Source organism: Schistocerca serialis, chromosome 5, assembly GCF_023864345.2.
Source record: "Schistocerca serialis cubense isolate TAMUIC-IGC-003099 chromosome 5, iqSchSeri2.2, whole genome shotgun sequence".
Lineage (NCBI taxonomy): Eukaryota > Metazoa > Arthropoda > Insecta > Orthoptera > Acrididae > Schistocerca > Schistocerca serialis.
Genome location: NC_064642.1, coordinates 372,539,560 through 372,557,818, shown reverse-complemented (window position 1 = coordinate 372,557,818; position 18,259 = coordinate 372,539,560). Strand labels below are relative to the sequence as shown.

The window sequence follows — 18,259 nt, the reverse complement described above, 5'->3', positions numbered from 1 at the left end:
TTGGCTTAATTACTTAGTCATCTTTTAGGTTTTGCTACCACTTCTCTAAATGTCACACAAGTGTGGGCCATTAGGGGAAGGTGCATAATCTCTCCATCATGCACTGTGATCTTCTGTACCAACTATTAGGGTGGATTTATGTTTTCACCTGAAATCTAGTGCAGTAACCAGTCCTCCATTTTTGGACGGCTGGAGGGGGTGGCATCATTTACCCTTATGGTCGTTGCCCCCTGATGATGCAGGGATCACACTGGTGATACTGAGCGTCCTCAAATGTACCGAAGAGTAGGTGCCTGTACACTCTAGAGCCCCAGGATTCTGGGCGATATCTACTATGCCAGATAGCCTTTGCTGCGATGGGATTTTTGCCTTTTGGTTTTACTGTGTATGGTGTCGGGACCATGACTAGACAACCATCTGCGTAACGTGGCTTAACGAGGTGGTGGCAAGGGTGAGTCTGCTGCCACGAACCAGCCTCTATCGTGGCAGCAGAGGACGCTTGTGGTGTAGAGCTGCTGGCGTAATGGGTGCGCACCATTGTATCTGCCAATTCCGCACGACCGCTATGAGCATATCACGGAAACTTGAAAAATTTTGTTGCCAACTTTGATGCCTGTGGGGTGGTATTGATATACAATACCACAGGTTTATCTGCAGTCTGCCTTTTTTTAAGATACTAAATTTTTTGCTTAATTTAAACCCATATACCTCCTTATTTATAGATCAGTTCTTATAAATCACATTTCTAATACCCTGCCCAGAAGAGACTGTCTATTTCTGTATCTGTTTTTGCTCTGCATTGCAGTCCTACAGCAAATTAAAATTTGAAAGTTTGTTAGAACCATTACATCCTATACAGTTTTTTGTTGTTTGATGAAATGTCTACAATTTTTATTTATTTATTTATTTTTTTTCAGGCTTCATTCTTTTTTTTTCCCCAGCATAAAGGATTTACAACAAAGTAATAGCTCTGCATGGGAATTTCCTCCAACATAGGAGCTCCCTTATTTCTGATATTGAACTGAAGAATCTTTACTTAATTTATGGTCTTCTGCTTCAGATTACACATTGTAATATTGCTGTGTAGGATTTGTGATTATTAAATAGTGTCTGTACTTCTTCATAGAGATTTCCTACCCGCTGAACAGAATGTGAGCATATTGGTGCATATCCTGAGCTGTTTCCCATGGAATACCTTTTATTTTTAAACCAGTGTTGTTTTTTGTCAGTTTCTATCAGTATGTGTGATATTGTTGCAATTTGATTTTAACTATCAGTTATACTAACTTACAGTTAAATCCCAGGCTCTACAATCTGTCACTAGGTAAAAAGTAATTGATGCAGTTGAGGTCTGTGTTGTTCCCTATTTCTTTAAACGTGATTTAGCAAGGCTCAGACACAGAAGTAGTTGGGAGTGCCCTGTGACCTGATGCCGTTGCCAGAATTCTGTCAATGCTTACTCCCAATGTTTTTTTTTTTTTTTTCCTGTGTTTGACTGCTGATGTTTGCAAACTCTCTCGTAGCATTAAGGCATCAAACGAATCTGTCCTACCAAATCCTATAAAGTTTAGCAAGATTCGTGAGTTGAGCTGAATCTCGCAAAAGTGAGCCAAACCTCAAATCTCTCAACTTATTCCAGTATCAAATAAGTTCAGTAAATTGTTAAGTTTCCAATCCTGTCGTTCCCTAGTATTATCTGCGATTCTATAAACTTATTTGTTTCACTTCATGACATTGTTTTCATTAGGATGTTATTTTACCATATTTATTGGTAGTAAGTACATACCACTTGAAGTGTTAGTTTATGTGCTCAACATGCCTTTAGTTTCTTTGCAGGGGCTAATCACTGCTTTCTCTTTTTGAATCCACAGTGTTTGTTTATGGTGCCACAGGAGCTGGGAAAACATATACAATGCTTGGAAGTGCAGACAGTCCAGGAATTACTTACCTTACTATGGTTGAGCTTTATTCTGAGATGGAGAACTTGAAGGATGAGAAAACTTTCGATCTGTGTGTTTCTTATTTGGAGGTAAGCATAATGTAAAGTGCTAGTATTTGTACGTAGAGAAAAAATGTTATGTCAAATGAAGTCATTGCAATTGGTAAAACCAACTAAAATTTTGTGCAACTGTTAAGAAATGAAAAGCAACACTGCGCTGTCTTATCTTATGGAGTACTGTTAAGACCTTGTATCTCCCATTGTAATTAGTCTTCCTGCATTGATGATCTTTTTAAAAAAATCTGTTGTCAGATGGTGTCAATTGAACTTTATACACTGAGTGCAGGGACTAGAATTTCTGCTGTAATTCTGAATTAGCACGTAATGTTTTATTCCCCTAAATGGAATTGGGGTTATACAAGAGCATTCTATGATCAAATTATACATCAGAAGTGCGTGACAAACCTCATGTAAAGTAAGATATGCAGCATATACCAGGAAGAAAATTATTTTTTTATTTCTGTCTTTTACAGCATAAGAGTACCACTTAGTAGTAAGCTTATCGTGGATAATAAGTGCTACAATTTTTTTATCATCTTGATTGTGACTATATCATGTATTTTGAATTTGCAGCTTGTGTGTTGGAAATTAGCCTTGGAGAAGTATAGTGTTCATAGTGATCTTGACATTTCTTAATAAGTAAAAACATTAAAAGTAATTTAGCGTGTTGTCCTGTATAATGTCACTTTTGCTGCTAATTACAATGCTATGAAAAGAAAGATCGCTACTCATCATACAGACGAGGTGTTGCGTTACAGATAGGCACATGAAGACTGTTACACGTTTTAGCTTCTGGCCAGAAGGCCCTTTTCCTCCAGTAAAATAAACTGTTTCTGTCTGTCTGGCCACTGTGGCTGGGTGGAGTCATAACTGTACCTGAGGGGACCATCAATCCCGTGTTGATGGTGGGGATTATGAGGTAGTGGGGATTGTGGGGAGGAGGGATGGCATTTGGGGTGGGGAAAGGTGTAATGCTACTTATGGGAGTGTTGAGGGACATGGTTGTGACTGGGTAGGGCTGCTATGTGCAGTCTGGAGGTTTCAGGGAGGGGAACTTCTTTAGTTTCCCGCTCTCTTCCTCATCTCCACTCCCCCTTCACCCATCTCCCCTGCCAGACTGCACCTAGCAGCCATATGCTGTGTGTTTTGAGTTGTGCCTGTGTGTTTTCTACTTCAGAAGAAGGCTTTTTGACTGAAAGCTTAAATGAATAAGTCTTTACATTGTGTCTGTCTGCAAATCAACATCTCCTCTATATGGTGAGTAGCAATGTATCCTTTTCACAATATTGTTGTTGTTCCATCCTGGACTTTCCATTGTTTGTTATTAATTATCTTTGACAAATTTATTGCAGGTATACAATGAAAATGTTAGAGATCTCTTGCAGCCTTCTGGTCCTCTACATGTGCGAGAAGACAGTAGAGCAGGAGTTTCTGTTGCAGGCCTCAGAATGGAGACAATTGACAGTGCAGACAAATTACTTGCAATGTTAGCACAAGGAAACAAAAACAGGACACAACATCCAACTGATGCAAATTCAGAGTCGTCGCGATCACATGCCGTATTTCAGGTAATGGAGTCTGCAAAAAAAAGTGTTTTGAATTTTTTTTTTTAATCATGATACAGCTTTTTGCATATCTCCCTGTTTCTCTTTTTATCTAGCTTTGAGTGCAAAAATTTAAAATTGTGCACTTCACAAAATTAAAACTACAGTAACAAGAAATTAAGAGTTTTCAGTTTTAATGATTCTGCACTTGCCTTGATTGCCTTTTTTAAAAAAGCTTCTCATGAGATGCATTTTGGGTTACCTCATCTGTGGTGTAAGAATACATTGTCAGATGAAATAGAGAAATGTAAATTACAATGAATCAGTGAAGCTGAGTAATATACCTTTAACATCGTTAAACAGTATCTTGTTATCTGTCATTCCATTACATCAGTGTCTATCTGGTTCAGGCAGTAAAACATGTTATAAGGTAAATAATCTTTGCCACTAGCCAGTGTTAGTGACAGCAAAATACATGCGACAACAGGCATATCTGTAACATGGCAACACTTATTACAAGCACATGCACTATTTAACTTCAATTATATACTTTGATTTATTGGTGGAATACTAGAGAAATGCAATCAGTCTGCAAAGGAGATTGCTTACAAAACACACTTACAAACCACCTACAGTATTATTCAAGTGTATGGAATGCCAGCCAAATAGGACTAATGTGAGATGGTCACAGGTTTTTGACCTCTGAGAAAGTGCCAGAGATATGTTGAAGAAATGTAAATGGCAGACACTTGAAGATGGATGCAAATCATCCCGAGAAATCCTACTTTCAAATTTTCAAGATTGGTTTCAAGTGATAACTATGAATATGTACTAAAGGAATGCTTATATAAGTGTGGTAAAACAGCAAGATAAAATTTTATAAACAACTCATCATACTTGTCAAAAAAGTCTGCTTTGAGAGATATATATACTTGGTCCCACAATCCTCCATCTTTTCGTCCCATCAGAAAAATAGTTTCTATCATTCTCTGCAAAAAAAAAAAAAAAAAAAAAAAACCCACCTTGTTGATTGCAATTATCACTTCCTCATTCCTCATTTGATGAAAATTTCTTCGCAGCAAGCCAAAGTTTTTCAAGTGTCACTTGGGGCTAAGTCTGGTGAATAGGGTGGATGAGGAACCAATTCAAAGCCCAATTCCTGCACCTTTACCATTGTTGTTGCTTGTATAAGGGATTGTACACCATCTTTGTGAAAAAGAACTTTTTTGCATGCTAACCTTAAGTTTTTTCCAGCCAATGCAAGTTTCAAACTATCAAACAATGAAGCATAGTAGGACCCATTAATGATTTTGTGTTTTTCCATGTAATCTAAAAGGATTATTCCTTGGGAATCCCAAAAAAGTGGCAGTCACCAGCTGACTAAATGGTCTACGGCTTCTTTGGTGCATTTCACAAGCCATTATCCATTGTTTCGACTGCTGTTTTGATTCTGACGTGTAATGGTGGACCCAAGTTTCATCAGCAGTCACAAATCGGCACATCAAGTTCTGCAGATTGAGATTAAACATTGGCAGACATTGTGCTGAATGTTGTACCAGATGTGCTTTTGGTTGACTGAGCAGTTGGGGCATCCACCTTGCACAAAGCTTCTTCATAGCAATTCTCCTTGAGAGATATTATGTACTCGCTCAGTGGAAGTGCCTGCAGTCTCACAAATTTTTATTCGGTGACCTTACACTACCATATCATGGATTTTGGCAATGGTGCCCTTTGTGTTGACTCAAGTGGGTACACAAAACACACTTAGTCTTCGGTGCTTCTCCAACCATGTTTAAATTCATTAATCCAGAAGTAAATGGTCTTCAGTGATTGTGCAGAGTCTGCATGAACTTCATCCAGTGCTGTTTCTTTGTGCGGCAGTCCAGTTCTTCAAATGAAAATGTTTAATAACAACATCAAACTTTATTTCTCCATTTTCAATCTGTTGACCCACTGATGAATTCAGGTGACTGTCAGCAATGAACTGTACACTGTTTAAATTCTTTATACAATTCTTGGGATAACGAAGCTTACCAGCCATGGAGACGCTAAAAAATGTTCCATTCTTTCACGGAAATTTGCAGACTTATCAAACCATCCTTGAGCAGTCCCCAGTGAATCACATCCATGGGGATTGTGAGAAAATTGGATAATTTACATTGTGCACAGAGGCAATGGAAAGTCATTCTCCCTGTGCTCCATACATGTGTGGAACAGGAAGCTGTAACTTGTAAAGTGGGAAGTACCCTCTACCATGCACTTCAGTGGTTTGCAGAGTATAGATGTAATGTCAATTCCTTGAAGGGACCTTTTGGTCCTCTGGGATAGTGTTCTTAGACTCTGCTATTTACCTCAGACAACTATGGCTACTTATTATTTTCTCAAGTAAATTTACCTTTCTTGTTTTTTGCAATTTGCGGTATATGCTTTCCAAACATTTATTGGAGTAAATTTGTTGCCAGTGTAAATTTGTTGCCAGTAGACACACACAAATTTTAATAGTGTAGAAATACAAAGTTAGACAAAGTGTTGTGAACACCTGCTCAATGTGGGGTTGGACCACCTGAGGCTGTTACAAGGGAATCAATCCTCCCAAGGGTTGAAACAAATAAAGGCTAGACTGGGGTCACTGAGACTTTTATTCCTTATTTAAAAAAAGGTGGGACTTTTATTCCTGATTTTAAAAAAAAGTGCATACTTCTTCAAAAATGCTGGAATATGGTGAATGGATCTTTATTATTTTTCCAGTACAGTCCCCACTGCTTGGGTAGTTGCATATGGAGTCCTGGAAAGACATACTATTTATACTTCACATTAATCAGAACATTCTTAGAAATTTGTATCTGTGGAGGTGCAGATGTTATCATAGAAGAAGCAGTATGAAGCACAAAGAACATGGCCTGTGCCTCTCCTTCGTATGAAAAGTCAGTTAAAATACTTCCATAGACCTTTCCCATTATCTTTCTTTTCAATGACAGAAGGGAACCACTGAAAACAAAGATATGCCCGCCAAAATCATTAACCGTTTTCTGCCTAGTGTTACATATGTCACATAACATTCTACCATTGTTTTCTCTTATTGGCAACAATGCATGCGTTTGAAATGCCTGTTGTATGTCTCTCAGTTAAGGAAGCTCTATTGCTGATATTGAAGTAGGTTTCTGCTAGCAGAAAGCAGGAAGAGAAGATTGTCTGGTTGTCATTTACTGAATTCTTTTTCTGAATAAGATTACGTCTAGGAATAAGAACTGAGTTATATTTTCTGCAGCAATACACTGTACAATTTTTAAAACTTTTGCTTAATTATAAAGTTAAAGGTTCTGAAATATATATTGTAGGTTAGCCACAAAATGCAATTCATTATTATGGTTGCAAATCAAGTTTTTAATTGTGTGTTGCACATATATGCAGCACAGTCAATATAATGTTTCCTTCTGTCTTGGAGGCCTGTCTGTGCCTGCAATACTGGTTATTTTAGAAGAAGCAGCAATGAATGTATTTAGTGAGCCTCCTGAAGCTAATGTAGAGTCGAATGAAGATTCTGATGAAGAAAATGGTGTGGAAAGATTGATAATCTTTGACCGTGGCAACTTTATGCTGGTGCAGAAGTACTATTGACCAACAAAAACTGATTAGGTGGTAAACCTCAGACTGACTGCTCTAATGATGATAAACCAAGAAATGTCATTTCACATGAAACAGAAAAGCTACAGATTTCAAAAACTGTAATAAGAGATTGGAGAAGGGAGGATCAGCAAAGTGATAACACGTTATTTCCCGATAGTGATCACAGTAAATACAGAAGCTTATCTCCAGTTCAGTGCTTTGAACTGTTTTGGAATGATGAAATAATTAAATTTCTCAGGACTGCATCTACAAAATACACTTCTTTCAAGAATTGCCCAGATTCCAAAATAACATATGAAGAGATAAAACATTTTCTAGAAATTCTAATTCTCTTGGACTATAATCCTGTATCTAGTGGAAGACATTACTGGGATTCGGGGTTAGACATGAGAAATGAAGTGGTGTGCAACATGATGAGAAGAGACAGATATGAAACAATTATGCGATTCATTCACTCAGGTGGTAACACAAATCAGTGTAAACAATAAAATGTGGAAACTTCTTACATTAACAGAAATGTTAAGAGGTGTTTTCTCTCGATTTTAAACCTGAGAAAAATTTGGATTATCATTGCATGATAATGTATTTTGGCAGGCATGGATGCAAACAATTTCTGAAAGGTAAAGCCAGTAGATTTGGCATATAATGCATAGTGCCTAAACACAAACATATGTTATCTAGTGGATTTTCAAATGCAGCAAGGAACTGATCCACAGAGGAATGAAATGTATGAGAAACTGTTTGGAAATTATGCTGCATCTCTGGTTCAACTGGTTGATTCACTAACTAATAAAAGTAAAAATCGGCCCTACAGGTTTTATTTTGACAGTCTGTTTACATTGCCAATACTGTTGGTTCACCTGAAAGAACGAGGTTATGGTGCGACTGGCACTGTTCATGAGATTCGTCTGCCTAAAGAATGTCAACTTATAACCCTTAAGACAATGTCTAATAGGAATGAGGAAATATTGATTGCAAGGGCAGCAAGGAAAGTGGAATGATTATTAGCAGATGGCGAGATAATTCTGCAGTAACAATTGCTTCCACCAGCCATGGGATCAGTCCAGTGAGTTCTGTGAGCCAATATACAAGCCAAGACAAGAATACTGGTACTGCGACCACGTGTTATTGGAGAATACAAGAAAAATAAGGGGGCAGGCGGAACTGACTGAATAGACAAAAATATAGTGTTGTATAGCATCAGGGGAAAGAATTGATGGTGTCTGATTTGTATGTGGCTACTAGATGTGTCTGTATATAATGTGTGGCTCCTCTACAGAAAGACAGCTATGAATATGCCACAACTGTAATTTCGGTGCTACAATGGTGAAATGTTACTTGACTTTCAATGCAACAGTCCCTACAGGTCCTGGTTGACCTGCAGGTAATCCATGTAAGATCCAGTGGGGAAAAAAAAATTGTCTGGTAGCTACGGTACCACACAAAAGGAGGCTGCACTTCAGAAAACTGTAAAGAAATTCCAAGAACAATGTGCTGCAAATGTGATGTTGGTTTGTGCGAAGTGTTTTGTACCACATCACAGAAAATTAATGCTGTTGGCTAAACATAATGTAAATGGCATACACTGCTTTATTTTATTTACTGCCATGTATTTCACTTAAAATGTATGATCTACCTAGTGTGACATATGTTACACCTTCTTTTTCTTAAATTATTAATTGCTTTTTTTGTTTAGCTTGTTGCAGTACTTTTCAGTAATGACAATGACAAATCTCTGATTTGTAAAATTCAGAAGTGAAAATTAATTCAGGAAGAAATGGGTTAAAATACCTCTTATCATTCTTCATAGGTGGAAGAAGGAATGCTGGATTACCTGGTTTCTCTAATATTCTTGTTTTGTCCAGTCCTTGTTAGTTTACTTTGGAACTGTGTAGTTAAAAGAATTTAGTGGAAGCATGTTAAGGATAAAGTAGTCATATTAAGGCTGCACATAGTCAAGTTAAATGGTGTTCACATCTACCATTTTCTATATGATTTACTACATTACTTGAACCATAGATTGGCTCCTCAAGTCCAAAATTTTGCATTGATAGCCATTTTCCCTAATACACTAATCTGCAACAGAAAACTGTAGTTTCTTGGTATTAAAGGACACAGTTGCAGGACAGCTTTAAAGCCCAATCTATAAAATGTAGATGTTGATAATGGTTGTGTACCATTGATTAATGATAACAGTAAGCTTTCTATAAGGGAAAGCACAAAGAGCTTCCTGTGTTACACTCCATAACTGGTGTGCTATATAATGTTTCGGGATCGCTTGGTGGTGATCCGAAGAGCACTTTCTGAAAGCTTCTTTGTTAATCATAACTACAGTGTGTGTCTAATAGCTTTTACTTCAAAGAAGAATAATACTTTATGTAAAGTAAGGGAAGAGCAACACCCTCACTTATATCAGACTGACATGTGGCGCATACACACGTTACAGGAAACGATGATCATTAGCTTTTGATCTTTTTGTAGTCGAAAGTACACGCCTTCGCACATGCAGCCATACAGATGTGTACGTGGTCTCTCTCTCTCTCTCTCTCTCTCTCTCTCTCTCTCTCTCTCTCTCTCTGTGTGTGTGTGTGTGTGTGTGTGTGTGTGTGTGTGTGTGTGTGTGTGTGTGTGTGTGTGTGTGTGTGTTTGTGTGTGGTGACACTGACACTGATTGTTGATCACTGAGAACAGTTGCCTGAGCTGACAGATATGGGGAGGGGATTATGAAGCAGGTCTTTCAACAGATGACTAAGTGGCCCCACAACAAGACCAAAGGCTTCTTACGGGTAGAGCATACAAGAGATATATAAAGAAGGAAGAGAGGAAAATGTAGATAGAGGGGAGACAGGATTCTGAGATTTATACATCCACCTGCCTAGTTCAGAGAAACTTAGACTGGAAAGGAATATCCAAATAGATAGTGAAGCAGTTGTTTCTGTCATTTGTGTTGAGGTGCATAGCATCTTCAACTGGATGGTCAAGCTGCAATTGGTCACAGTTTAGCAGAGGTCATTCATGAGAGTTGACTGTTGGTTACCTGTCAGTCATACAATTAATGTTGCACAGTAATTGAAGCATGGCTGATACATAACAAAGTTGATCTCACATGTTGCTGTGCCTCTCATAGGGTAGGAAACGAATGTGATTGGAATTGGGGGGGGGGGGGGGGGGAGTGTACAGATTTTGCACCTTGGTTCTCCACTAGGGGACGACTCGTGGGTTGCAGTATTGGAATAGGGAGGGACAAGGATATTTTGTAGGTTGTATGGGTGGCAGAACATTACTTTGGGTGATGTGGGTAGGATTTTGTGTAGGATATCCTTCATCTCAGAGCACACTGAGAGGCAAAGTCCTGGTGAAGGGCATGGTTAAGCTTTTTGAGGCCAGGGTAATACTTGGTGTTGGAGGAGAGCTGGTCGGTGGCTAGTTAACAAGTGTTCTGTTTATGGATGAGTTGGATAGGCTACTGTGTCAGTAGAGGCTGTGGTAAGGCCATCGGTATATTTCAACAACTGCTCACCACAGCAGATGCCATTTCTGTGGGTGGCAAGGCTCTCCTCACCATGAGTTAAGATAGTTAAAATGTAATCACTGAATCTGAACAAGACAGTGTTTAAGGTATTAACTTGATATGAAGGATTCTTTTAGATGGCCCATAAATAAGTTGGCATAGGATAATACCATGCAAGTACCCATGGCAACACCAGGGATTTTTTATAGATTACATCTTCAAAAGCAAAGTAATTGTGGATTAGACTGGTTGGCCAGGAGTGTTAGAAAAGATGTGGTGGGCTTGGTGTCAGGACACACGGGGGAGGCCAAAGACATGGGAGATGTCGGTGTAAAATAACGCATCTACAGTCCGACAAGTAGGACTGTAAAAGTGGTGAAGGTTGTGAGGTGTCTTGAATGATTGTATGATGGGAGGTTATGGTCAATAGATTGGTCAACAAAGTTAGGGATTTGTTCTGTTGATTGTAACCAACCACAATGGGATGACCCATAGAGAGATGTGAGGTTGGTGTCAGAGTGGTAAGCTGGCTTGAAAGCAGTTCCGAGAGTTGAAAGGCAAGTGTTTCCATAGTAGTGAGCATTCAGGAAGTTACGGTCACAGAGTAGAAGGATTTTGTGATAGAAGCAGAGACTGTCAAGAAATGGTTTGCGCTAGGATAATGTGATTATGAAGGACCATATTGTTGAGGATGAGGGACTAATGGAATTGGGAAAGGTGAAGGTTTTTGCTGTTGGATGGGTGACAGCCCAAGATGCCAGTTAAAGGTAAGCCCTTTAGACGGAGTACTGTGTGCCACACAAGAAAAATACTTCCTTACTTTAAATATACAGCTAATCTTACCATCTGTAAGTAAAATTTCATGCTAAATTTCTTTGAACATTAAATACTTTAACCCATTAAGTACCAGTGTCCTATTTTGAGGACAGAGCACATATTTATTTATAAATACACAATAAATTATTAACTTGCAATTATTACTGTTCTACGTCATTTGTTGATGCTTTTTATAACAAATGTATGCTTACAGGAAATTAAAAGCAATAAATCCTACTATTAATTGATTATTGAATACTAAGGCACACTTTTCGTTATTACAGGTATTTACTTTATCGACAATTTAGTAATATTTGAAATATGTGGCAAAGATCTTTTTGCGATCATTTATAGTCAAGAATGTGTCTCTTAAACTACTTGCATTGTTAGCTCAATTGGAGCTATATTTAGTGTTTTCCATCGTTATAAAATTTGGTGTACTCGAAATAGGGCACTGGGACTTGGTGTTATCATTTCAGTTATTTGTATTGCTGCACGTTCGAATATGAAACTCTGCTACTCCTGATGTATTTTCTTTTTCGAATGTGGTAATTTTACCAGATTTTGTTGCTGAAGTAAGTAACGACCCCGGGGAAAGCCTATTAGATTTAGCTATAAGTTGTGGTCTCTTTGTGGAGCTAGTGGCTACTGTTTCAAATTTGATTTATACTGTGGAAAGGATCCAGAAGATACTGCAAGGGATGACCTACTATTGGGATCAACAGTAGTCCTAAACATGTTGGACTGCATTGAAAAACCCGAGAACCATTGTGTGTACTTTGACAATTTCTTCATTAGTAGAGATCTTATGACTCATCTGAGAAATTTGGGTTTTCGAACAACTGGGACTGTCAGATAGAGTACAGTTGGTGACTGTCCACTACTGAGCAGCAACGAACTGAAAAAGACAGTTCGAGGAAACTATGACTACCAGTTCGACAGGAATGGTGAAGTCTTATTTGTTCGATGGCACAACAACAGATGTGTTACAATTGGTACAAATTTTGACCAAGTTGAACCTTTGGGAGTAGCTACGCGGTACAGTAGACAAGCAAGTAAGAAAGACACAAGTGCAACAACCTGCCGTTTTGAAGTCGTATAACGCGTACATGGGAGGTGTTGACCACCATGACTGGTTAATTGGAAAATATGCGACAGTAATTGGAGGGAAAAAATGGTACTGAGTCCTATTACACATTTGCTGGAAATTGGCCTCGTAAATGCCTGACTCTTCTACAGACTAGTACATGGGAAAAATGCACAGGATTTACTGGCTTTCAGACGTGCTGTTACAGTTACATACCTGAAATTGGACACTGGAAGACTGAATATTGGACGTCCAATGGAATACCCACCAAGTCAGTTGAGAGTGATACCAGACATCTGGTTTGATGGAATTGGTCATATGATTGAGAAAAGAAGCATGCAAAGAAGATGTATAATAGCTAAATGCAACGGGAAACCAAAAACATGTGTGTTAAATGCCATGTAACACTGTGTGTGAAGTGTTTTGTACCATTTCGCAAGAAATAAATAGTTAAGACTTGAAGACAGTTTCATATAGTATATGATACTGTTAGATCCCAGTGTCCTATTTTGAGGACGGCCATTATATCAGCATGTATAAATATTCTTTCGCTATTTTTGTACTTATTGTGGTTCATGCACTATGTACATTATAATCAAGGAATAAAAAATTCAATTTTAAAAAAAATTAATTTGGGACTTAATGGCTTAAACAAAATATCTGTTTGCACAAAGGTTTTGACGGTACACTCCATCTATGACTTTAAACTAAAAAGTTTATGAATAAAGGTATTCTTGTGTGTCTGTTTTCTTCTTAATCTGATGGAAAAATGTGGAAGTAAAATTACTTTTGTATTAAGGTGGACTGATAAATAATGTTTTCTTGTATTTGCAGGTTCACATTCGAATGACTCATAGACTTAGCAGTCAGATTAGTTTGGTGAAACTGTCAATGGTGGACTTAGCAGGCTCTGAAAGAGGTAGTGCGACTGGTTGCACTGGAGCACGCTTTACAGAAGGAGCTAATATTAACAAATCTCTCCTAGCTCTAGGTAATAATTTTCAATTGTTTGTACAAAACTTTACAGTAGTTAATATTTCGGGTAGCTAGGTTGCTTTTCTTGTCGTTTACTTGTTTACTATAACATATAATGAAATATTGGTTTTGTTTATCTTGAACCAAAGGTGCCGATCAAATAAAAAAATTGCACATTGTGTAAAATGCTAACAGATTTTTGAGAAAAGTTGTTTAATCAGAAAATGATGACCATCACCATATTTTGGAAGTTAGATCTATAACAGCAATAGTAATCGGAAAAAATCATCTTCCTCCCAAAGGAAAGAAGGAAGCCATTTATTGATGAGATTTTGGACAAAGTCAAGATTATAGCCTGACACTGAGGACTATGGTTGAGTGAGGGTTATTGGCTGTTTCTGTGCTATCAGTGTTATATGTTGAAAGTGGCAATGACTTGGCAACAAGCACTGCACTTTCATGGCTCATCCAAGAATTTGGAGCTTGTCTGACTTGCATGATAGAAATCAAACAATGTAGGAAACGATAGATTGCTACTTTCTGTAAAGAAGACGCTTCAAGTTGCAGACAGGAACAATTACGACTCTCACATATAGCCTTCAGCCACAGGCTCCATCAGTAAACATGCACACATGACCACCGCCACCTTCATCTCTGGCCCAATATGCTGGAGCTCGCTCTCTCTCTCTCTCTCTCTCTCTCTCTCTCTCTCTCTCTCTCTCTCTCTCTCTCTCTCTCTGTCTTGTTTATGGTAAGTAGCATTGTTGCATGATAGAAAAGTTGAAAATGTGTCAGAACTGATAACAGAAGAAAATAAGAGGAGAGCCAGAAATGATTAGAAAGAATGCTGTCATTAGATATAAATTCCAAAGGGGATTTCGCAGCAAATGTTATGTACTTCCTTGAACCAGTGGCATCTCTAAGACGCATTGGATTTAGGTACAATAGCATCTGCACCCTCTAAAATTTTCAGTCAGTTTATTAGTTTAACACGGATATAAATTTTCTACAAATAGGTTCTTTAATGGCCTTTGTCACTTCTGGTATTTGGGATTGCACTATCTATATCTACACTCTGCAAAATACTCTTTGCCATGCATCTCTCAGTATGTCCCATTGTACCATTTATAACGGTTTCTTCCCGTCCCATTCAAGTATGGAGTGCTAGAAGAATGATCGTTTGAATGCCTCTGTGCCTGCGGTAATTATTCTAATCTTATTTTCATGATCCCTTTGTGAGCAATACATTGAGGATTGTAGTATACTTCCAGAGCCATCATTTAAAGCTGCTTCTTGAAACTTTGGTGATAGACTTCCTCGGTAAAATTTACGCCTGTTTTCAAAAGTCATCCATGTCAGTTTCTTGAATATCTCTGTGATGCTCTCCCACGAATCAAACTAACCTGTGACATTTGTGCTGACCTCTGTGTACATTCACTATCCCCTGGTAGACCACTTTGGTATGAGTCCCACACATCTGAGCAATATTCTAAAGCCAGTTGCACGAGTGATTTGCACTTCCCCAGTATTCCACCAATAAACGGTCTACCACCTGCTTTACCCACAACTAAGCCTATGTGATCATTCTATTTCATGTCCCTACAGTGTTGCGGCCGGGATGATTGGGTTTGTGAATTTTAGGAAGAGGGTAGAAGGTAGGGGTGCGGGGTGTCGGTGGGGTCAGGAGGTTGATGGGGTCAGGTGAAAGGTTTTGTAGGGGGCCTAAGGTTCTGAGGATTCCTTGAAGCTCCGCCTGGACATCAGGAATGGGATTACCTTGGCAAACTTTGTATGTGGTGTTATCTGAAAGCTGACGCAGTCCCTCAGCCACATTTGTATGAGTTGGCAAATTCCAACAGTGACTCATTGATTATAGTCATAGGATACTATGCTTTTTTGTTTTGTGAAGTGCTCAATTTTACATTACTGAACATTTAAAGGAAGCTGCTAATTCATGCACCACTTTTAAAGCTCACCAACATCTGACTGTTTATTTATGCAGCTTCTTTCAGGTAGTACTTCATTATACCTAACTGCATCACCTGCAAAAAGTCTGAGGTTACTATTAATATTGTCTGTAAGGTAATGGATATAGAACATGAACAGAAAGGGTCCCAACACACTTCCCTGGGGCACACCTGAAGTTACTTCTACAACTGGCGATGACTCTCCATCCAGGATAACACACTGCATTCTCCCTTCCAAAAAGTTCTCAATCCAGTCACAAACTTCACTTGATACCCCCATATGATCGTACTTTCGACGATAAGCATAGGTGTGGTACTGAGTCAAATGCTTTTTGCAAATCAAGAAATACATCATCTGTCAGATTGCCTTGATCCAAAGCTTTCAGTATGTCATGTGAGAAGTGAGAGTTGCGTTTCACATGATCGATGTTTTTGAAATGCATGCTGTTGGGCATTGAGAAAGTCACTGATAAGATACTTCATTATGTTTGAGCTCAGAATATGTTCTAAGATTCTACAAGGATTTTGGACTGTAGTTTTGTGCATCACTTCTACTACCCTTCTTTTAAACTGGTGCAACCTGTGCTTTTTCCCAAGAACTGGGCATGGTGTTTTGTTTAAGGGATCTATAATAGATTATAGTTAGAAGAGTGACTAACTCTGCCACAAATTTGGTGTGGAATCTGATAGGGATTCCATCAGGCCCTGAAGTTTGTTCATTTTCAATGACTTCAGCTGTTTCTCAGCACCACTTACACCAATACTTAATTCATTCATCTTTTCAGTGGTATGAGGATTACATTGTGGCAATTCTTGTGGGGCTTTCTTTGTAAATGAGCATTTGAAAACAATTAAGCATTTCAGCTTTTGCTTTGCTGCCCTTTATTTCACTTCCCATCTTGTTCGCTAGGAGCTGGCACTGACTTGGTACCAGATCAGAATTTCTTTGGGTATTGTGAAATATTATTTGACATTCTGCTATGCTAGTCATTGTAGGCATCACACATTGCTCTCTTGACAGCAAGATGTTTCATTCAGTATCTCACTATGTATAGCATGCTTTGTTTTACACCTATTATGCAGTAATATCTGTTTCTTTAGAAGTTTCTTTTCAGTGACTGTATACTATGTAGGGTCCCTCCCGTTATGAACTGTCCTACTGGGTACATGTCCATCCAGTGCATGGTCAACTGTTCTTTTAAACTTGGGCTGTAGTTCCTCTACATGTCCTGTGCTGAAAGTTTCAAGTTGCTCATTGAGATATGACACCTATTTTTTTTAATTTTTTTTTATAGAGTTTGTGTGTGTTGTATTTACAATTTCTCTCCAGCACTGCTTGTTTGTGGCATTGGCTTCTTTTTGCCTATGGTATCCCCTTATTTAAGTGCTATTACTTATCTGCAGACTGAACAGGGTTGGTGTGGAAATATGTGTGGATGCCGAAAACATATAGAATATCACACGTCATTTGCTCTTTCTTTACTCTCTTCAAAGGAAACTGAAAGATTATGAAGTGAGATAAGATTTTAGTGCCACACTCCTTTGCTCTGTAAAGTCGCTGATGCACTTCATTAGTGTTGGGCTGTGAAAGATAATGCTACGCAAAAATTTGACTTGATTAGTGAACATATTTAGAATTTGTAGAAATTGAATTCTATATTGTAATGAAATAGACAACAGGATGGGGAAAAACTTGCAGATATTAAAGCTGGCACTAGCTCACCAATATAAACAAATTTAATGTGATTATGCTGGGTGCTATCAAATGTCATTTTAAGAAAACTGATATCTGTTGTTGGCTGCCCTATGCAGTTCTCTAACTTTACCTGTTAAACTTGTTTCTTGCAATGAGAGCAAGAAGACAGTTATATATATATCAATGTAGAATAATACCCGGATGTTTGAAGAGCACCAGGACAACGAAGGAGGAGATTTGTAGGTTATGTAGCAAAGGACCTAAATTTTTTTAAAATTACTTTTAGTTAATGTAGGCAAATGTGACAAAATACTTTTAAGTTAGCAGCAGAGGACTGAAGTGTCGAGACAACATGTAATTCCACCTTTCACGCAACGACACATACTCGGCACAATAGGCTATAGGATGGACCAAAGTAACACATCAGGCAATCACCATCGACAGTTGCACCGAACATTTTGATACCTTTAAACAAGAGAACTTGACAAATAAAACCGTCACTTATTAAAAACTAACACACCTCTAAAAATTACCACATCAAATTAGTTAAAATATCGATCTACTATAATTGAAGGAATTCTAGTACCACCATCAATAGAATCCATTTCAGGCTATTAAACACACAGTAACAAAAGGTCTCTCAATAACTGGTAAGAATTTAGGAAACTACTGATTTCAAAAATTATACACACTATTAGTTCAAACAGAAATGTAACAGTCACTACAATTCAGAGATAAATATGTATCCAGGGAGAGATATATCTATAGAGGGAAACATTCCACACGGGAAAAATATACCTAAAAACAAAGATGATGTGACTTACCAAATGAAAGCGCTGGCACGTCGATAGACACACAAACAAACGCAAACATACACACAAAATTCAAGCTTTCGCAACCAACCGTTGCCTCATCAGGAAAGAGGGAAGGAGAAGGAAAGACGAAAGGATGTGGGTTTTAAGGGAGAGGGTAAGGAGTCATTCCAATCCCGGGAGCGGAAAGACTTACCTTAGGGGGGAAAAAGGACAGGTATACAC

General features: G+C 38.3%; 1 protein-coding gene across 1 annotated transcript in view; it reads left to right on the top strand.

Annotated features, from left to right (window-relative positions):
- The window catches only part of LOC126481250 (uncharacterized), a 143,884-nt gene that overhangs the window by 9,235 nt on the left and 116,390 nt on the right, over positions 1-18,259 (top strand). Inside the window, exons 4-6 of the mRNA XM_050104865.1 lie at positions 1,872-2,029; positions 3,352-3,567; positions 13,419-13,575. Of these exons, the coding sequence (XP_049960822.1) occupies positions 1,872-2,029; positions 3,352-3,567; positions 13,419-13,575 (531 nt within the window). The remainder of the gene's footprint in view (positions 1-1,871; positions 2,030-3,351; positions 3,568-13,418; positions 13,576-18,259) is intronic.